The sequence below is a fragment of the Danio rerio genome, chromosome 5 (assembly GCF_052040795.2).
Source record: "Danio rerio strain M-AB ecotype USA chromosome 5, GRCz13ab, whole genome shotgun sequence".
Taxonomy (NCBI): domain Eukaryota; kingdom Metazoa; phylum Chordata; class Actinopteri; order Cypriniformes; family Danionidae; genus Danio; species Danio rerio.
The window spans coordinates 77,495,001-77,518,241 of NC_141025.1; the positions used below are offsets into that span (position 1 = coordinate 77,495,001).

General features: G+C 33.6%; 1 protein-coding gene and 1 long non-coding RNA gene across 17 annotated transcripts in view; one reads left to right on the top strand and one right to left on the bottom strand.

Annotated features, from left to right (window-relative positions):
• The window catches only part of rgs3a (regulator of G protein signaling 3a), a 180,498-nt gene extending 163,061 nt beyond the window's left edge, over positions 1–17,437 (top strand). For 14 of the 15 annotated variants that reach the window (XM_087251710.1, XM_087251718.1, XM_087251716.1 and 11 more), the window contains 4 exon segments: positions 4,988–5,089; positions 7,943–8,004; positions 12,156–12,322; positions 15,922–17,437. In XM_087251710.1, coding sequence (XP_087107836.1) covers positions 4,988–5,089; positions 7,943–8,004; positions 12,156–12,322; positions 15,922–16,122 — 532 coding nt within the window. In that variant the 3' untranslated portion in view covers positions 16,123–17,437. 15 annotated transcript variants of the gene reach the window in all.
• Positions 8,037–12,690, bottom strand: LOC147844544 (uncharacterized). Of its 2 annotated transcripts, XR_015492168.1 has the most exons (3): positions 11,658–12,690; positions 10,796–11,483; positions 10,398–10,460 (listed from the first exon to the last, which is right to left on the bottom strand). It is a non-coding gene; the product is annotated as an uncharacterized LOC147844544 (long non-coding RNA). The 2 variants fall into 2 exon arrangements; XR_015492169.1 differs by lacking the exons at positions 10,398–10,460; positions 10,796–11,483 and adding an exon at positions 8,037–10,308.
• Positions 17,438–23,241: the final 5,804 nt, after the last annotated feature.

Below are 23,241 nucleotides of genomic sequence, written 5' to 3' on the forward strand. Positions count from 1 at the left end.
AAATTTGGGTGGCACAGTGGTTGGCACTGTCGCCTTAGAGCATGAAGGTCACTGGTTCAAGTCCCAGTGCCAGTTGGCATTTCTTGTGGAGTTTGCATGTTCTCCTCGTGTTGGTGTGGGTTTCCTCCGGGTGTTTCGGTTTCTCCCACAAGTCCAAACACATACGGTATAGGTGAATTGAATGAGCTAATTAAGCAATAGTGTATGAGTGTGTGTATGAATGAGTGTGTATGGATTTTTCACAGTATGGGTTGCAGCTGGAAGTTCATCCACTGTGTAAAACATATGCTGAAATTGTTGGCGGTTCGTTCCGCTGTGGCGACCCCTCAAAAAAAAAGGAATTAAGCCAAAGGAAAACGAAAGAATGAGTTACTGTTTTCAACACTATTTCCTAAACAGCAAATGATAGGAGAATATTTTCTGAGGATCAAGAGACTAGAGTCATGATGCTGAAAATTCAGATTTGAATAAGAAAATTAAATATATTATTAATAGATTGCATATTAACATAGACATCTTTTTTAAACATAGAATAATGTTGCACAATATCACTGTTTTACATTAAATCAAATGAAACAAATGCTCAGGAAAGTAATTACATTTAATTATTTTATTGAAGGTGATTAATAAATGAGCATAAATGAAGCATGTTATCAATTAACTGCTAGTTATTAAGTAAAAAAAAATAATACATACATACAAATAATTTTTAATGATTTATTATTACTAATAATAATAATTATGAAAATATTATTATTATTATTATTATTATTATTATTATTATTATTATTTTACTTAAAGGCCAAAAAAAAAACAACATATATATATATATATATATATATATATATATATATATATATATATATATATATATATATATATATATATATATATATATATATATATATTTATATATATATATATAAATTCATTTATTTATGGTTTTTAATAATAATAATAATAATTATTATTATTATTATTTCTATTTAATTTTTTTTTTTTTTACTTGCGTTGTCTTTTGATTTTACCTTTAAAGCATTATAGTCAACTGCAGTAGTTGTAACTATTGCCATTTCTTCTGTTAAACACAAAAGGAGATGTTTTGAAGAATGCCAGTTACTGCCACCAATTGACTTTTTCTTCCACCATAGTATTTTTTTCCTTATACAGTGGTCACTCGCTATAACACGGTTCACTTTTCGCGGCCTCACAGTTTCATGGATTATTTCATGTAATTAGTGCATTGTGTTCATCCTGATTGGCTGTAGACCACTGTTAATCCATCTCCTCCGTACCGTGTCAACTGTGCAGTACAGAATGCGTTCAGCTTGCCAGATTTACATAAATCTTTGAACGCTAGCAGCGTGACTCTGAAGAGCTGTACGGTATGTTTGCAAGTTTTCGCCCCACATTGATTTCTTTGGTTCATTCTATAATACTGGACTCACGTATTTTTCTGCGAAGGTTTGAACTTTGATAAAAACATTATTCACATTATTTTTAGTGTTTAAACGAGAGAGAAAAGTGCGAAAATTAAATGGCTGTCTGAGAAAAGTGCATAAAGTGTGTAGTGAGGGGTTTCTCTCTTTAAACATCTATAATAATTAAAAATAAAGCCAACTACTTCGCAGATTTCGCCAATTGCGGGTTATTTTTAATACGTTACTCCTGCAAATAACGAGGGACTACTTTATAAAAGTCAATGTGTGTCTCTTTTCAAAATTCAACAATATAAAGGAACCATTTTGGGGTGAACTGTCCCTTTAATTATAATAATACACTTTTATTTTAAATGGCATTGTGCTGAGTATGAGTTGTATGCCACCTCACGGCCACCATCAAGTGATGGACCATTAAAAATAAGCTTTCATGTAGGAACAATGCCCTTTGGGAGGGCCTAAAATTAGCTTTGGTTTCCTTTTTTTGGCTCTGTCATCAGAGGCCAAACGGAGCTGATGAGGGCAGAGGATCCACAGTGGAAATCATTAGGCAGAAACTGTGCTCCTCTGGAAGTGCTAGGTGAGGTCAGGACGGGCATCTGGAGCTTCCCCGTGCATCTCCAGAGACGCCGCATGCGGATTTCAGGAGATCTACTGATGCATCTTTAGTCCTCGGGGTCCCGTCGGCCCTGGGTTACGGCACTCGGGACCCCCGGTGGCACCTGAAACAGCGCAGAGATGGTGTGGAGAGTGGCACAACCCTCCCTCCGCTCATCCGCTCGCTCAGATTGATGAGAGTCAGAAAGAGTTTCTCAGTTCCAGCGGCGCCGGCTCTGTACTTTGATAACTGCGGATTGTGTCGGAATAAAACATGTATGATCTTTTTGGATGGGTTGCATGCATTTGGATCTATTGGGGTTGTGTTTTTGTGTTTTTTGTCTGATCGATTTGTGGATTTGATTGGTTGAGAGCTGATGAACTCTACTGTTTTGGGTGCTCTGTACTTTGATAACAGCGTATTGTGTTGGAAAAACCATGTATGATGGATATGCATTTGGCTTCATGGGGTTGTGTTGTAGTTTTCTGATCGATTTGATTGGTTATGAGCTGCAAAAATATATATTTTTTGTATGTTCTGTACTTTGATAACTGCAAATTGTGTTGGAAAAAACATGCATGATGGATATGCATTAGATTTGTGGGGTTGTGTTGTTTTTTTTCTGATCGAGTTGTTGATTTGATTGGTTGTGAGCTGCAGAACTGAACTGTTTTGGGTGCTCTGTACTTTGATAACAGCGGATTGTATTTGAAAAAACATGTATGATGGATGAACGCTTATGATGGGTTGCATGTGTTTGGATTTCTGAGGTTGTGTCATTTTTTTATTCTGATCGATTTGTTGATTTGATTGGTTGTGAGCTGCAGAAATCTACTCTTTTGTGCGCTCTACTTTAATAACTGTAGATTGTGTTGGATAAAAAATGCATGATGCTCTTGGATTTGTATGGTTGTAATGTTATTTTCTGATCGATTTGTTGATTTGATTGGTTGTGAGCTGCAGAACTCAACTCTTCTGTGTGCTCTTTACTTAGATAACTGCAGATTGTGTCGGAATAAAACATGTATGATCTTTTTGGATGGGTTGCATGCATTTGGATCTATTGGGGTTGTGTTTTTGTGTTTTTTGTCTGATCAATTTGTGGATTTGATTGGTTGAGAGCTGATGAACTCTACTGTTTTGGATGCTCTGTACTTTGATAACAGCGTATTGTGTTGGAAAAACCATGTATGATGGATATGCATTTGGCTTCCTGGGGTTGTGTTGTAGTTTTCTGATCGATTTGATTGGTTATGAGCTGCAAAAATCTATTTTTTTGTATGTTCTGTACTTTGATAACTGCAAATTTTGTTGGAAAAAACATACATGATGGATATGCATTAGATTTGTGGAGTTGTGTTGTTTTTTTTCTGATCGAGTTGTTGATTTGATTGGTTGTGAGCTGCAGAACTGAACTGTTTTGGGTGCTCTGTACTTTGATAACGGCGAATTGTATTTGAAAAAACATGTATGATGGATGAACGCTTATGATGGGTTGCATGTGTTTGGATTTCTGGGGTTGTGTCATTTTTTTATTCTGATCGAGTTGTTGATTTGATTGGTTGTGAGCTGCAGAAATCTACTCTTTTGTGCGCTCTACTTTGATAACTGTAGATTGTGTTGGATAAAACATGCATGATGCTCTTGAATTTGTGGGGTTGTATTGTTATTTTCTGATTGATTTGTTGATTTGATTGGTTGTGAGCTGCAGAAAACTACTCTTTTGTGTACTCTATACTTTGATAATTGCAGATTGTTTTGGAAAAAAGCATGCTGGATGTGCATTTAGCTTTATGGGGTTGTGTTGTTGTTTTTCGATAGATTTGTTGATTTGATTGGTTGTGAGCTGCAGAAATCTACTCTTGTGTACTCTATATCTTGATAACTGCAGATTGTGTTGGAATTAAACATGTATAGTCATATTGGATAGGGTTGCGTGCATTTGGATTCATGAAGTCGCCTTTTTTCTGATCGATTTGTTGATTTGATTGGTTGTGAGCTGCAGATTTCAACTATTTTGTGTGCTCTGTACTTTGATAATGGCGGGTTGTGTTGGATAAAGCATGTATGATGATATGCTCCTGGATTTGTGAGGTTGGATTGTTGTATTAGGGTTGTATCGATTTGAGCTGTAGAAAACTACTCTCGTGTGCTCTGTACTTTGATAATTGCAGATTGTGTTGGAAAAGCATGCATGATGGAAATGCATTTGGCTTTATGGGGTTGTTTAGTAGTTTTTTCGATTTATTTGTTGATTTGATTGGTTGTGAGCTGTAGAAATCTACTCTTTGTGTACTCTAAACTTTCATAGCTGCAGATTGTGTTGGAAAGACATGTATGATGATATGCATTTGGATTTTTGGGGTTGTGTTGTTGTTTTTGATTGATTTGATTGGTTGTAAGCCTCAGAAATCTACTCTTTTGTGTGCATTTGGATGGATATGCATTTGAATTTAGGGTCTTGTGTTGTTGTTTTTTTTGTCAAATTGATTTGTTTATTTGATTGATAACTGCAGATTGTGTTGGAAAAATTACGCATGATGCGTGGATATTTGATGGGTTGCCTACATTTGACTTCATGGGGGTGTGTCTTTGTTGTTTGTCCAATAGATTTCTAGAACTCTTTTGTGTGCTCTATATTGTCATGACTGCAGATTGTATTGGAACAATTGTATGAGGGAAGTGCATTTGGATTTGTGGGGTTGTGTTGTTGTTTTTTGCAATAGATTTGTTGATTTGATTGGCTGTGAGCTGCAGAACTCAACTCTTCTGTGTGCTCTGTACTTAGATAACTGCAGATTGTGTTGGAAAAAAAATGCATGAAATTTTTTGGATGGGGTTGCATGCATATGGTTTTATGGGGTTGTGTTGTTTTATTTTTATTTGAATTGCTGATTTTTATTGTGTGTGAGCTGCAGAACTCAACTCTTTTGTCTGCATTGTTGTGCAGGGCCAAAGACATGAAGAACCGACTAGCTTTCCTGAGGAGGAGGAATGAATCTCCTGGAAGCACCCCAGCCAGCAAACTCGACAAAACCATGAAGTCTGTCAAGTAAGTGTGTGTTTGAGTGTGTGTGTTTAAGTGTGTGTGTGTGTGTGTGTGTGTGTGTGTAATGATCCAGCTGGTGGCATTGTGCTTGTGTTTGTGTGTGGGAAGAAGAGACAGACACACTTAGAACTGGTCTACTTAGAAAAATAGCATTACAAAATGAAGTTTTTTTAAATAATAATTTAAGTTATTAAATATGAGCATAATTCGTAATTAATATATTAATATTAAAAATAGTATTATTTATTTAATTAGTTTCTTTGTTTAACCTTCCGAGAGTGTTCACTGCAGTAATGTAAACGGATATTCACTGGATATTAAATGTTTGCTGTATTCATCCTCTCTTTATAATAATAAGGGTTCAGTTAAATCAAATAAGTTGTGTTTTTACTAAATGTAAATGTTACTAAACTAAATACAGTAAATTGAGTCGGGAGTGGTTAAAGTTGAGGATATGTTTGGTGTAAGGGTTGGTTAAGGGGTTTATGCACGTCAGCTTCGTAATTGCAGATGTATTTGCTAAAATAAACTGCAGCTGTAATTGCATGAATGTGTTATGGAATAAAAGTACAATGTAAATAATTGTATCTGCACAATAACCATATTGTATGAAATCGAAATGTTACAAAGTAATTAAATATTTATAATATAAAGGGAGTGTAGTTATATATATATATATATATATATATATATATATATATATATATATATATATACTAAAGGTCAAAAGTTTGGGCTCAGCTTTTTTTTTAATTATTAATTTTATTTAATAATTTACGTAAACTTACTCTGTTCATCAAGGTGCCGTTTATTAAATGTAAAAAAAATTGCTAAATACTTATTTATTAAATATTTTGTCCCACTTTATATTAGGTGTCCTTAACTAATATGTACTTCACAGAAATTAATAATTCGTTACAATGTACTAATTGTGTAAATACATGTATTTACTGTGTACTTACGCTTGTTTAAATACCTGTATGTAATCACATCTGTAATTAACTTCTGTAATTAAAAAAAATAAATACACTTTTGACCATACCTTACACCGTAACCCACCCTTAAACCTACCCATACCATTAAACCTGTCCATAACCCAACCCCTATCCCAACTCAAGAGCACCACAAGTGTTCTCAAATACATTATGAACACAGTAGGTACAATGTATTTATTTTTTGATGCAAGTACATAGTAGTTAAGGACACTTAATATAAAGTGGGATCAAATATTTGTTTATTACTTATTGTATATAGCTTTAAAAGAATTTTTTACGCCAGTCATTATTGCTTTTATTACTATTACCGTTAATAATAGTAGCAATAATAATAATAATAATAATAATAACTATAATATTTAATATTAGAGTGATTTCTGAAATATAATATAATGCAAAGCTATATATATATAATATATTAAAATATAATTAATAATATATATATATATATATATATACATATATATATATATATATATATATATATATATATATATATATATATATATATATATATATATACATATATATATATATATATATATATATATATATATATATATATATATATATATATATATATATATATATATATACATATATAATTTTTATATATATATATACATATATAATTTTTATATATATATATACATATATAATTTTTAAATTATATACATAAATTTAAATAAATTTATTTACACATAGTTTTATTTTTTTATTTTATTTCACTTAGTGGCCATGGATACATTTTTTGGTTAACTTGAAATAACAACAAATGACAAAAGCACCATATAACCATATTACAGTAACTGGAAAATCATAGAAAAAACTGAAATTGTACTATAATTGTACATTAATTGCGCAATGTTTAACTAATAATTTAACATTAAAACAGTAGTAGTCAACATATTTTTTTTCAACATATCAGAAGCGATTTCTAAAATTACTTTTAATTTTTTCCCTTTATTTTTATGCCAAGAACAAATTACATTATTTATACAGAATATATTAATTATATTTTTTTATACATATAAAAACCCACTTTAACAAACCCTAAATACACTGCCTAAAGAACGATAGTAATAATAAAAAAAGTGATTATAAAAATAAATAAATAAATAAATAATAATTATTATAAAAAATTGCTGCCAAATCTTTTTAAAATAAAAATAAATAAATAATTAAATAAATAGATAAATACATACATAAAGAAATAAAATAATAATAAATAAATATATAAATAGAGTACTTTTCATTTTTACTTTTAATACTTTTACTATTAAAGTCATGCATCTAAGACGACTGGTAAACTATGTATTTATATATTTCCATAATATTGCCAGCATTAGTATTTTAAGTGTGTTCATCTCTACTGCACATTATGCATTTCATTTTCACAATACAGATCTATAAATCAATGCACAGAAGTTATATAGTTTAAAATAATCTCCCTCGTGATGTGTATCCGAGCAAACTCTGTGTTTTAAATTGTGCAGCGTTTCACTGTTAGATAAAGTTCCCTTATTAGGCAGCATCTCAGTAAACTGTAGACTGGAGGTGCTGAGTTTAGACAGATGATGGGCAAGAATGAGTCTTGGAGAGCAGCTGTGGGCGGGGCTCTAATTCTATTGGTCGATGCTGGATCCGCCCCCTCCCCTTCACAGAGGCGAGGATAAAAGAGGCCGTCCAACTGAGACTCGCTCAGACACACACACATACACAGTGAGACTATCTCTCTCTCTGTCTCTCTCACACACATACACACACACACACAGTCTCGAGCGCAGCTTCGAATGGGTCATACAATGAAAAACCTGACAGAGATGGGTTTACTGAAGAACCGTGCTGCCTTCATTTGCAGGCCCACTCCTGAAGAAGCCATGAAGTGGGGAGAATCCTTAGACAAGCTGCTCGTCCATAAATGTAAGCTGTCTTTATTCTTCTGTTTTATTGTGTGTGTGTGTGTGTGTGTGTGTGATGTGTGGGTTTGGCTGGAATCCACAGGGATTGTATTGTTGCATTGTGTTTGGGCAATGCGTGCTTCCTCTTCCTCTTCCTCTGACTCACTGAATGAGAGCTCTGTTGAATGCAGTCAATGGCTTATACAGTAATCCTCCATCCACTGAGTCGTATGGGGTCCGAGAAAAGAGCACAGATTAGCGCATTTACTTTTTTTTCTGTGATCTTTAAAGTGCTTGGGTTGCATTACTTTAAATCCCGATATGCGAGAGCATCTTCTTCCACACGTTGTTATCGGCACGCTCGTATGGGAACGGAAAGGTGATTGCGTGCTTTTGGGACGGGCCACATTTCCTTCCATTTTAGCACAGGACGCCTTTAGATCTGAAAGGAAATGCACTCAAAAAGTGATGTTGTCCATTTGGTTAAAGTTCTTATTTAAAATAAACCGAGGCAACACAATTCTTGAGTTATATTTTGGGATAGCTTAATTGTTTCATGTTCAATCCACTTAAATATGTGAACACTGATAAGTTAGTTAATGTCTTCATGTTGTCCCGACACAAATTAATTGTGTGGAACACAGCATTTGTTGTTTAAAAATGTAAGCATGCTGTGCTAGTGTAATGAGAGGATCAATTATTAATTTCTCTATATTTATATTTGAGCCCTATTAAAAGTGTCTACTTAATACAATGAGTGGATTGGGGAATTTTCTGTTGAGCTACATAACATAGAGCTACACTGCAAAACAAAAGCACTGCCTTTCATTTTTTGGTGGAATCAAATGGGCTTTTCTAGTCATCTCAACTCACTCTGACTAAAGATATTACGTTTAACTTTTGTTATAAACTGATTAACTCATTAAAATAGGTTAAAGCAAAATATTTGTTGTCTTGACTTTTTGTCGTTGTGTGCATGGACATGGTACAAAAATATGTGCCACATAATTGCTTCATGTTGTCCCGACACAAATCGTTTAAGTTAACTCAATCCTTTTTAAAAACGAGTAGATTCAACTTAAAACAAGTGGGTTGTCCCAAAAACAACTTTAGAATCTAGTTGTTTCAGCTTATTTTAAATAAATAGTTTCAGCAAGCAGCAAAACTCATTTTCTGAGTGAAAGATAAATTCATTTTTATTTCCACGGCGCTTTTACAATGTAGATTGTGTCAGAAGACATAACATAGACATAGACGGAGAAAAGAGAATAAAAAGGGAATTGAATTGGATTGAATTTTTATTTGATAGATTTTAGACAAACTGTACAAAAATACAAGTATTTCGTACATTTTGAAATAAAACCATTGAGGATAAAATCACATTAAACCCCAGTGGCTGCAAAATACAATGCAAATAATACAAAAAAATAAATAAATAAATAGTCAATGCATTAAACAAACAGTACCTCCACATTTTAAAACAGAAATAAAATTATTCACAGTACAACAATATGTGAAAAGATTTCTTTTAAGATACACGGGAAATGTGATAGCAAAATAAATCATAAATGTATTTTTTTTAAATTGACATTTATAGATTGTTCAAACGCTGTTTAAGTAATATTTCAATTGATATATGGTTTGTTAGGATATGACCAGGGCCAGACGGAGTTTGAGGACGTTTTTTGCTATTTCTGCGGAGAATTTTGGTAAAAATCTGCGGATTTCTGTGGAATTATTTTGGGAATATCCAGCGGAGTATCATAACTAAACCCTTAATATATTAAATAAAAAGTAATAAATTACTGAATAAAAACTAAATACATTCAGATTTACACATTTACTCAAGTAAATAAACAGAATTAATAATGGGCTAAAAATCTGCAGAAATCTGCGGAATTCTGCGGAAATTCTGTGGAATTCTGCGCGTGCAGATTCCGTGTGGGCCTAGATATGACTACACTCATAAAACTACTTATAGAAAATTAGCTTAACACAATTCTTGAGTTTTTTTTAGGGGGGCAGCTTATTTGTTTTATGTGCAATCCACTTGAATTTGTTAGGTTAACTTCATCGGTTTGTGTTGGGACAATGTAAATGATTTGTTACCGTGTAGAATGTAAAAATATCTAGTATCTGAGGGGTCAAAAAAAATCTAAATACTACAATAATCTTCTTTAAAGTTGTTCATATTAAGCTTTTAGAAATGCAAGCTAGTAATCAAAAATTGAGTTTAGATATATTTACAGCTAGACATTTACAAAATATTTTAATCGAATATGATTTTCACCTAATATTCTAATGATTTTTGGCATAAAATACAAATCTAGAATTTTGACCCATACCTTGTATTTATTTTTATGGGTATAGCCTCAAAAAAATGCAACATACTGGTAGGACTGGTTTTGTTGTTACATATAAAAGCAGAACAAATATTATTGTTAACATATTATTGTTTGGGCAATAACCATATATACACTGTATGGGTCAAAATTATAGATTTTTCTTTTCCATATTCAATAATTTTGACCCACACAGTGCATTTTTGGTTATTGCCCCTCAAAAAATGCAACATGAGACTGGTTTTGTTGTCAGATATAATATAACAAAAGTTATTATTGTTTGGCAATAACCAAAAAATACACTCTATGGCTCAGAATTATAGATTTCAATCCATCATTTTGATCCATACAGTGTGTTTTTCGTCTTTTGCCCCCCAAAAATGCAACACAAGACTGGTTTTGTTGAACAGGGTCACATTTAAAAGCATAAAAGCAAATGTTATCATTTTTGGGGGCAATAACCAAAATTACACTGTGTGGGTCAAAAATATTATTTATCTTGTCTATGATACATAATTTTGACCCATACAGTCTATTTTTGGTTATTGCCCACCAGAAAATGCAACATGAGACTGGTTTTGTTGTCAGATATAATATAAAAGCAGTACAAAAGTTATTATCATTTGGCAATAACCAAAAAATACACTATATGGCTCAAAATTGCAGATTTTAATCCATCATTTTGACCCATACAGTGTGTTTTTGGTCATTTGCCCCCCAAAATTGCAACACAAGACTGGTTTTGTTCACCAGGGTCACATTTAAAAGCATAAAAGCAGAACAAATGTTATTATTTTGGGGGGCAATAACCAAAAATACACTGTATGGGTCAAAAATTATAGATTTTCTTTTCTATAATTAATTATTTTGACCCATACAGTGTGCTTTTGGATATTGCCTCCCAAAAAATACAATATAAGACACATATAAATGCATAAAAGCAGTATGAATGTTATTATTTTTTGGGATAATAACCAAAAACACACTGTATGGGTCAAACATAATATTTTTCTTGTCTATAATCCATCATTTTGACCCATTCAGTGTATTTTTGGTCATTGCCTCCCAGAGAATGCAACATAATACGGGCTTTATTGTCAGATATAATATAAAAGCAGTACAAAAGTTATTATATTTTGGGCAATAACCAAAAAATACTCTGTATGGGTAAAAATTATAGATTTTAATCCATCCTTTTGACCCATACAGTGTGTTTTTGGTTATTTGCCCCCCCAAATTGCAACATAAGACTGGTTTTGTTGACCAGGGTCACATTTAAAAGCATTAAAGCAGTACAAATGTTATTATTTTGGGGGGCAATAACCAAAAATACACTGTATGGGTCAAAAATTATAGATTTTCTTTTCTATAATCAATCATTTTCACCCATACAGTTTATTTTATGGTTATTGCCCCCCAAAAATGCAACATAAGCCTGGTTTTATTGACACATATTGCATAGAAACAGTACAAATGTCATTATATTTACTGCAGCGTGTACATGCATGTTCCTGGCAGCGACTTTCTGGCCACAGCAGTACAAATAAATTGACGGTTTTAAATTTCAAGTTGAGCCTCGACGACTCGATTTGCTTACTAAATAACAAAATCATCATGAAAATCTTCAAGGAGTCTCGGAGGAGGACAAATGTAATTACATGGCTGGTCGGAGTCGTGTTCTTGTGTTAATGCGCTGGTATAGTGACTCAGGGTTTGGCGTTCATTGCTGCCTCTCCAGTGGAGGCTGTGGTTGCCATGGTGCAGTTTATCCATCCAATAACATCTCCCCTTCTTCTGCCTCTCTGTTTTTTCTTCCTCTCTCCCTCATCAGATGGACTGGCGGCGTTCAGAGCTTTCTTGCGCACAGAGTTTAGTGAAGAGAATCTGGATTTCTGGCTGGCCTGCGAGGATTACAAGAAGATTAAATCGCAGTCCAAGATGACATCGAAAGCTAAAAAAATCTTTGCGGAGTTCATCGCTATCCAGTCCTGTAAGGAGGTGAGATTGGAGTTTTTTTTTTTTTTTTTTTGGTGACATTTAAACTCTGCAAAAACTTTAAAAAAGTTTCTTACTTATAGTTTTTATTTTCTTTTTTCTTTTTTGTAACTTATAGTTTTTTTGTTTTGTTTATAGTCAAAATATCTAAATAATAATAATCAATAAATCAAGAAGCATTTTCTAGACGAGTAAAAAAAGTAATGTTTTAGAAAGCATAAATCAGAATAAATAATTTAATCTGAATCTGACACTGGGGTGAGCAAAATTAGTTTTTTAGTTCGAAATAACTTTTATTTATTTTATCATCAACTACCCTCTGCTAAAAATATTTTCTTAGAGTTTTTGTTTTGTTTATAGTAAATATAGCTAAAAATAATAATAATAATACATTAAAAAGCATTTCCTAGATGAGTTAAAAAAATATTTTAGTTTTTGTTTTGTTTATGATCAAAATATCTTAATAATGATAATAATAATAATAATAATAATAATTATAATAAAATATATAATAATAATAATAATAATAATAATTATAATAAAATATATAATAATAATAATAATAATAATAATAAATTAAGAAGAATTTTCTAGACGAGTGAAAAAATATTGTTCTGATTCAGAAAAAAATAAATCAAAATAAATAATATTTAAATGATCTGACAATGTGGTAAATACATTAATATTGTCTTCAGTTCTAAATAAGTTAACTTTTATTCTCTGCAAAAAAAAGTTTTCTTACTTATAGGTAATTGTTTTTAATTGAAATATCTAAGAACAAAAAAAATATATAATAGGGAGCATTTTCTAGTCAACAAATATTACTTATTAAAAAAAAAAAAAAAAAAAAATATATATATATATATATATATATATATATATATATATATATATATATATATATATAAATAATTAAAATTATCTGACAATGGGGTATTTTATGGGGGATATAAGTTTATTTTACTCACCCTGCTGGCAGATAATTTAACATATTTTAATAGTAAAAAAAACAACTTTAATTTAGACTTATTATATAGACTTATTAAGACTTATTATTTCTGAAAGCAAAACATTTTTAAGGATGTTTAGATATTTGGACTAGAAACAAAACAAAAACTCTAATCATGAAAAATAATTGCAATAAATGTGTACTTTTTAACAGACGGTATTGAGAGTTAAATGTACACCACTGCATATAAACAACACCATCCTGTATTATTAAGCAAGTTAAAGAGGCTGGAAATGTTCTTAAAATACTCTGCGTTGAGTCACGAGTCTAAAAAGTATGTCAAAGCTATGGAGGAAATGATGTCATGCCTGAGTAATATACTCCCGCTTGGCCGCAGACAACAGCAGACAACTCAGTGCATGTTTTCCTTTTCCAAACTTGGACGGCAGGTTGGAAACTGAAAATAAGACAAGCGGCAAGACTTTCCAGGAGTTAAGCTTTAGATGTTGCTTTGTGTATTTGCACGTTGCCAGATTATTTAGTTTTGGCATAAAGTCTAAGTTTAGATTTCAGCTTAATCTGGGGACTCTTGCCCCCTCTATATTTCTGTTTAACGCAAAGAAGATTTATTTCAGCACATTTCTAAACATAATAATTTTAATAATTTATCTCTAATAACTGATTAATTTTATCTTTGGCATGATGACAGTAAATAATATTAGACTAGATATTGCTCAAGACACTTCTATACAGCTTAAAGTGACATTTAAAGGCTTAACTAGGTTAATTAGGTTAACTAGGCAGGTTAGGGTAATTAGGCAACTTATTGTATAACGATGGTTTGTTCAGACTATATGAAAAAAATTGCTTAAAAGAGCGAAAAATTTTGTCCTTAAAATGGTGTTTAAAAAAATAAAAACTGCTTTTATTCTAGCCAAAATAAAACACATAAGACTTTTTCCAGAAGAAAAAATATTATCAGACATACTGTGGAAATTTCCATGGTCTGTTAAACATCATTTGGGAAATATTTAAAAAAGAAAAAAGAAATAAAAAAAAAGGAGGGGGGGGGGATTAATAATTCTGACTTCAACTGTATAGCTTAAGGGGGCTAATTAACATAATCATTAACAATGAAGTGTGGTCAAAAAGCTAGAGTTATATCCAAACACACTCCCTGTACCTATGCACCTATAGTTTCACATTATGAAACTATTTCACTTGCTTTAAAATAGCAATGTGCCGACGATGCAGCTTAAAACACCGCCATTTTTTTGTGACCAACACACCCATGAGCGCAAAAATGGCTGCAAATGCATTTTGCTATTGCACTCAAAAAAAATGACTGTGGCTGTTTGTTCAAACATCTAAAATGAGCTGAAACGACACAATTCTTCAGTTTTTTTAGACAACTTAATCGCTTTATGTTCAAATTCACAAATTTATAAAAACTATGTGAATTTAATTCTTTCATGGGGCGACACGGTGGCTCAGTGGTTAGCACAGCAAGAAGGTCACTGGTTTGAGTGTTTCTGTGTGGAGTTTGCATGTTCTCTCTGTGTTGGTGTGGGTTTCCTCTGGGTGTTCCGGTTTCCCCCGCAGTCCAAACACATGCGGTACACTGTTAAAAAAAAACAAATTTTACAGAAAAAATCTCTAAATCTTATACAGTATTTTTTTGTCATTTCAAATTATATTCAAAACTTATTTTAAAAATTACAAAAAATGAGTTTTTAGTAAAATTACCAACAATCTCTCTAAATTAACAGTTTGAGTTTCATTTTAGGGACTACATCATTAAAGACAAATTACTGACATTTTTGTTTTTTATACAGGGAAATTACAGTGTTATTTATACAGTAATTTTTCAGTTTTTTAAATTAAAATTAAAATTTTATTTTAAATTTAAATTTTTAAATATCTCTAAATTAACAGCTTGACTGTTATTTTATGTACTATATAATTAATGACAAATTACAGACCTGTTTCATACAATAAAACTGCTGTATTATTTGCACAAAGTTTTTTCCTGTTTTTTTTTTTATTAAATTTAAAATTACGTAAAATTAAAGTAATAAATTGTAATTACTTTTAGCGGATTTTATCCATTTTATTTATTAAACGGATTTGATCGTAATAATCTAGAAAAAGTCTGTAAAATAACTGTGTTTTTCTGTAAACATTTTAATGAAAATATCTGTAGATTTATTATTTTTTGTACTTTTATTTCAACAAAGAAATTTTACCACAATTTTAAGGTTTTTTTTTTGCCAGTCATTTGACCTTTTTTTACATTTTTTTACAGTGTACAGGAGAATTAAATTAACTTAATTGGCCGTAGTGTATGAGTTTGTGTGTGAATGAGTGTTTCCCAATACTGGATTGCAGCTGGAAGGGCATCCGCTGTGTAAAACATATGCTGGAATAGTTGGTGGTTCATTCCACTGTGGCGACCTCTGAAATAGAGTCTAAGCCGAAGGAAAATGAATGAATGAATCCCAAAACAAGACTGAATGTTTACATTGTGTTAGGGATTCACAGATGCTTCATTAATGGATTGTAGCCTGCTTTCTGATTAAATTGTATGCAACTGTGTCTCATCGAGACGTCGAATGATTTTTGGGAGCTTAACAACTCTTTGTTTGACCTCCAGGTGAATTTGGATTCCTACACCAGGGAACACACTAAGGAGAACCTGCAGAACATCAACCGCTCCTGCTTCGAGCTGGCCCAGAGGAGGATATACGGCCTGATGGAGAAAGACTCGTATCCTCGATTTCTGCGCTCGGAACTCTACATGGACTTAGTGAATCAGAAGAAACCAAGCACCACATCGACATCATCCTCGTCCTAAATCCGCATCAAGAGCGAGAGAGACTAGTAGTTCCATTGCGCTTCATTGTCATCAGCCGTTCTAACTGTCGCTCATGTGGCGAAAGGCGTCGTTTACATAATGAGGATAATGTAATGTGACTCGACCCAATGGGGCCAGCGCCATGCTGAATAATGCTGGTTATTCCCGTTCAAGTTTTGTTATTTAATTTGTATTCCAAGTGTACTGGAGAGAATCTTTAACACTAAGACAGCTGGGTACTGTTTAGCCTCTTCCTCTACTTCTGATCGAGCACTGCTGGCGCCACCGATCTCCCTCCAAAACCTCATCCCCTACGGAAGACTGGACGGAAGGTCATCATGCACTTATCGCTCATTGTCGTCTCTGTAAACCTTCCTCCATGCCACATTGAGCTGATGCAAATGCTTTAGAGGACCAAACCGAGAGCTGAATCATTGGAAATGGACTGTCGTCGGTCTCTAAAGACGATCCAAAACATTCGCTTTTCAATCTGCAAAGCCGCTCCATGTAGCTCCACGTTAGGAATGGAAGAGACCGTATTCTCAGGACATTATGGCACTCGACTATGAAGCTTCCAGACTTATTTAACCTTTCGTTTCTACGCTGGTTTTACCGGACTTTAGGTTTAATAATCATGCACTCTACTATATTTAATAAGGTCGGTTAGGATCTGACCCTTGTTAATAAGACGACATGTACAAAACAATAGTTATTTATTTAGACGTTCCACTGGTTGCTTTCTTCATTGCACTCGGCTGATTTCCCCACTTTTGATCCAGGTCCGCAGCAGTCCTGATGTAAGTGCAATATGTTTATTATTTTCATTTGCCGACTTATCTTCTTGATAAGTTGACCTTTTTTTTTTATGAAAAAGACAATGGATTGAGCTCTGTATTAATTCTATTGTTAGTTACAGGTAATGTAAGAATTACATTAGCACATGATCTATTTTAAACTGTGTATCCCTGGCAGCAGGCAGCCGGGTTTAATGGATGTACATATGATTCTTAAGAAAAGATGATAAAACGATAAAAACACACGCACGCCGCGTAGCGTTGATGTACCTATGTAAATATGTGAAGCTACACAAATGATTATGTATTGTGACAGACGGGGTGGAAATACGAGAACGGTCGTCCTCTGCCTTGGACGCACACTGCTTGTAAGTAGTTTTATGAAATGTATTTTATCATTTTCACTGTTTACAGTTCCAACGCATCTCCTGTGATAGCAAGTGCAAGAGAAAAATAGAGATTTAAAAAGCCAGTTGTCATTGCAAAAACACAAATAAAACATTTAGGTGGTGAAAAGCTGACCACATTGCCTCCTGCCTCTCTTTTATGCAGCACCGTTCATCAATGTCAGTTTCAAAGCAGTGGACCAATCAGAAGAACTGGGCTTCTGTTTACATTATTAAGTCGCCATGACTACACAGTGTTCCACGGTAACTTAAATATGGGATGAAAATTAAAATTTACCAACGCAATCTTACGGCAATTGGTCACTTTTTGATTTAGTGGCTACTTCGTATGAATTTGTACGATTTAATTCGTACAATTTAGTACGATTTGCTCATCACCCAATGATGGTTAGGTTTAGAGGCGGGGTTGGGTGACACGCCTTATTTTTAAATTGTGTACATTTTCGTACGACTCTACTCGTATGAATTAGGGGTGTCACGATTTCGATTTTAAATCGAAATCGATCGAAATTTATGCTCAATTTCGATTATCGAATCAAAAAATAGAATCGTCGATGCTGCCACGCCCCCATGTCACGTCAGCTTGGCTTGCCAAGCGGAAAAAAACAGGCTTGTTGAAGTGCTTGTTAAACGGCAGACGCAGGAGACCCGTCGACAGAACTTAAACCCTCTCCTCTTTCAATGAAGTCGCCGGTGTGGAAGCATTTTGGATTTCCAGTGAGTTATGTTGACAACGTTCGTGTTGTCGACAAAAAAAAACACAGTTTTGCAAGCTCTGCTATGTACTTATTACGTACGGTTCGTCCGATAGACAACACCGGCATCGCGATCCTCCGCCCGCCCCCGTTGCAAATCCGTTCGCGAAAAGTTCACACTCAGGCCCTGTTTACACTGTCTTTGTTTTTAAATGGCATTTTAGAACGACAACGATTTGACATCCACAGTGGCGTGTAGCATTTCTGAGCAGCCCTCCTTCCTCTCTACCTCTGAAAATGCACATCACGTGACCACACAGACACAGACGCACACACAGCCATGCGCTCGAGACAGCAGGTCCAGGCAGTCAGAGGACTGCTTCAATCTTTCACTCACTTGTACTTCGTCGTTTTAGCGAACACCTCAGATACTGTTGGCTGGTTCCTGTTGGTTGTGCGTCTTTTTTACCGACGCCATTATAACGACACAGATCACTGCCTATTCACGAGTCCCGCAGAAAAAGTGATTGACAGGTGGTAATTATGTGTGTATCTTGCCTTTTCATTTACTGTATGATTTGTTTATGGGTAAAACAAAGACCATGCAGGTCGAGTAGTTTAAACGGTAGACTACAAATAATTAATTGGTCATTAATTAATTAATTGTTCATTATCGAAAATTGAATCGAACCGTGCCTTTAGAATCGAAAATGTAATCGAATCAAGGATTTGGAGGATCGTGACACCCTTAATATGAATACGTACGTATTAGCCACTAAACTGACAAAACTTAAATACTTACATTTCCTCGTGAGATCAAGTGGTTGCAAACCATTATGAGTTTCTGGATAAGTTGGCGGTTCATTCCGCTGTGGTGACCCCTGGGCTCGGTTTTTCAAAAGGTTTAATCCGGATAAAATTGATCAGGATTTATTAATCCTGTTTTTTGCGATCCGTGATCACGTAATCCAGCTTACTTTTTGAGCCAGTTTTTCAAAGTAACATTGGATTGGATCAATCTGATCCGGATAGGAACTTTTCAGGATCACTAAATCTGGATTACCAGTGCTCAATCACAATGTAGATGGATTGATAAGCCTATGTAAAGAGAAACAAGTAGAATAGCCAGTGTGGGGTCAATATAACTTTATTTTTATTAGAAATGAAAACACATTTAAAAAATAAATAAATAAATAAATAAAAACCCCACCCCATGCTCTTCCAGCAGTCCGTTTATCTGAGACCTACAACACAAACACTGTACATTGAGGTATTTATAATAAGTTACAAATATAGATGTAAATTAAAAAAAGACTTAATGTCAAAAACTCCACAATAATTTCAGACTTCCTCATCTGATATGGAGGGAGCAGCTTGTCTGAGCAAAGCTTTTAGGAGGCGAATCTCAAATCTGGCCTTGGTTTGCTGCAGTTTGGTCAGAGTCAGTTGTTCCTCAGCCAGATGAAGCTGTGCTTCTGCCCTTTCAGTCTCTTTTTGCAATTGTTGAAGGTGATTTCAAAAATCAGTGATTGCCATTCTTTGCATTTTCTTGGTTATTCTGTAATCATTGCATGCATCACTAATAAATATTTTCCATTGTGATGAATATATATATATATATACCAATTAGTGACAGAATAAAATGTATTGTTTCTGGTCAATTTTGACAGCTGTTTGCTGTAGGCCTATACTGAAAGCCTAAATATGTTAAAGCCAATAATCACTATAGCCTGACAGATGAACAAATAAAATTAAAACCTTATTAATAAATTGTATATCTCGTAAGATACTGCATGATCCAAAAATAGTATTATTTAATACATTTTTTAAGTTTTCATTACATTTTGGGCATAAAATCCACACTGAATCCAGCCTTCTGATGGGATCAGTTTAATCCAGGTTTTTTGGATCAAAGTGATCCAGATCCTACAAAAAAGGTCTGAAAAACCCAAAGTAAAGGTTTGATCCGGATCAAAACCAAGATTGGATTATGTGATCTCATCCCATTAGGTAATCCGTTTTTTTCTTTCGAAAAACCCATTTTCAAGATTTGATCCAATCCCTTATCCAAAATCCCAGTGAATTACTTTTGAAAAACCGGGCCCTGATTAATAAAGGAACTAAGCTGAAAATGAATGAATGAAGATAATTTAAGGAACGTTAGAAACCTGTAACCATTGACTTCCACAGTAGGAAAAACAAATAAAAGTCAAAGGTTACTGGTTTCCGACATTCTTTAAAATATCTTCAATCATTCGTTTTCATTTAGGCTTAATCAGGGGTCGCCACAATGGAATGAACCACCAACTTATCCAGCATATGTTTTAGTCAGCGGATGCCCTTCCAGCCGCAACCCACCATTAGGAAACACCCCTACACACACTTTCACACACATACACTACAACCAATTTAGTTAAGCAACTCCCCTATAGCGCATGTGTTTGGACTGTGGGGGACTCAGAAGCACCCGGAGGAAATACATGCCAACACGGGGAGAACATGCAAACTCCACACAGAAATGCCAACTGACCCACCTGGAGCTCGAACCAGCAACATTCTTGCTGTTCGAGGATCGTTCTTCCCACTGCACCTCTGTGACACACACTCAAAATATCTTCTTGAAGAAAAAAAAAAACACAGTCCCTTTAAGACTGGCTTCTCTTTAAAGGGCACCTATGGTAAAAAATCTACTTTTCAGAGTTTGGACAGATCTGTGTGTTGGTATAGTGTATAGATCATCATACTGGGGTGATATGAACACACCCAGTCCTTTTTTTTAATTTAACTACAAAAAAGGGGTCGGCCATTTGGAGCTGTTTTCAAATCGATCGCACCATTACGTAGGTGTGCGATCCCCCCGCCCACCGAATTGATTGACAGCTGCGCGCATTAACATGTTCCAGTAGTCGCGTGTATATGTCAACAAGACCAGGCAGACATACGCAAAGCAACCGGGAATAAAAGGTCTGTTGTGTTCGCTAGGATCATCAATCATCATCACATGTGATTAAGAGTAAGCTTCACATGTTTAAAGTGTTTTAAAACAGAGTATGTGTGTAATTAATTACAGCGATATACTTCAGCTTTACTTCATCAGCACAGCCGCGTGTCAGAACAATTATAAAAGAAGACGCTTCAATCCCGGTTTGTGGAAGTTAAATCAGGTTTATTTTGTACATTAGCATAACAGATATCCACACAGTACTTGAGGTTAGCCTTAACTAAGTTAAGCGCGCTCTGTCTGTCTGTCTGCCTGCCTGCGTGTGTATCTGCGTGTGTATCTGTGTGTGTGTGTGTGTGCGCGCGTTAACTTTGTAACGATATTGTGTGTGACTCATCAATGCAACTTCACAATACTGATTAGTAAAGGTTAGTTCTTACTGTAGTATCTCATAAACGCTACGTGAGACCTTCTTCCTTTAAGTCTGTCTGTTGTCTGACGCAGCTGAGGGAGGAGGCATGTAGAAACAGTGGGCGGGAAAAACTCGTCTTAAAGGCGCAGTACGACAAAACCACCCCCTGCTGGAAATCAGTATAAAACAGCATCTTGTAAGAGGTATAATGAAAAATCTGATGGGCATTTTGATCTGAAACTTTATATACACATTCTAGAGACGCAAAAGACTTATATTAAATCTGAAAAAAGGGGTAACCTAGGTGCCCTTTAAATCTCAACGCTGCAGATACAATAGCATTGCTAAAATGATCTCCTCAGTGCGTTACTAAGGAACTATTGGCTGTCCTGTCAGAACCTGTGGCCCTTGAACACTACAAGCCGCTCTCTGGCAACCCAACAAGGGCACTTCATCAGAATGAGCTTCACAATAGTCGTGTCCACCTGGCAGATCTGAACGCTCTCCTGAGCAGATGTCTGCTCTTCAGTCATTGAGAGGAGAAAACACAGACGGCCTGATGTAAACAAGTTACGGTCTACACAACAGAGCCGTGTTTCTGTCGATTTCATTGATTGAAGGAATTAATGTCGAATGCCGTCTGTTGAAATCAGTTGGTTTAGGGAGAATGTAAAATCAAATTGGTATCTCCCAGCATGCTTTGGACATTCAGAAAATGATCTTTATGCTACTTGTTCAAACTACATATTTCATTCATTCATTCATTCATTCATTCATTTTCTTTTTGACTTAGTCTCTTTATTAATCCGGGGTCACCACAGCGGAATGAACCACCAACTTATCCAGCATGTTTTTATCTTATTTAATTTTATGCATTAATTATATAATAAAAATAAATATAAATTGAATTAATTAATTTGTTTATTTATTAAATCGTATTTATTAAATCTTACTATTATTTATTTATTTATTTATTAAATTCATTTATTTATTTATTTTATCTTTTTAATCTTTTTTAATTAATTAATTATTTCATTTATTCATGTTTATTTATTGAATAAATTCATTCATTTTTAAATTTATTATATAAAATATATTTATTTATTTATTTATTTATTCTTACTGATTAATTAATTCTTTTTATTCTTGCATAATTTAATTTATTTATTCAAAAATATATTTTTTATTTTTTTTATTAAATAATTAATAAAAGTTTTTATTTGTTAAACCTTATTCATTGAATTTTATTTATTTATGTATGTTATTTTAATTTAATTATTTATTTATCATTTTTATTTATTTATTTACTCATTCAAAAATATTTTTTCATTTATTTATTTAATAATTAATTAATTTGTTAATTTGTTAAATCTTATTCCTTAAGTCTTATTTATGTTATTATAATTTTTATTATTTTTTATTTCATTTTTTATTTTTTATTTATTATTATTATTATCTATCTATCTATCATCTATCTATCTATCTATCTATCTATCTATCTATCTATCTATCTATCTATCTATCTATCTATCTATCTATCTATCTATCTATCTATCTATCTATCTATCTATCGATCTATCAATCTATCATTTTTATTTATTAATTTGACTAAAGTATCTACTAAATGACATCTAATCTAAATGTAAGTTTTTGCGTGAGTAAACAATGACATAATTGGACTGTTGGGTGAACTACATCTGGACCGGGATTTTTTAAGGTCACAGGCGAAATAACAGTGAGACAGCTGGACGAGGGCTCAAATCACAAACAGAGGATCTACAGCACATCCAGCTGCCATTCATTCATTCGTTCATCCTCCCGCCAACATTTCATCAGCCAGAATCTAACACTAGCTTGCAATGCTACATCC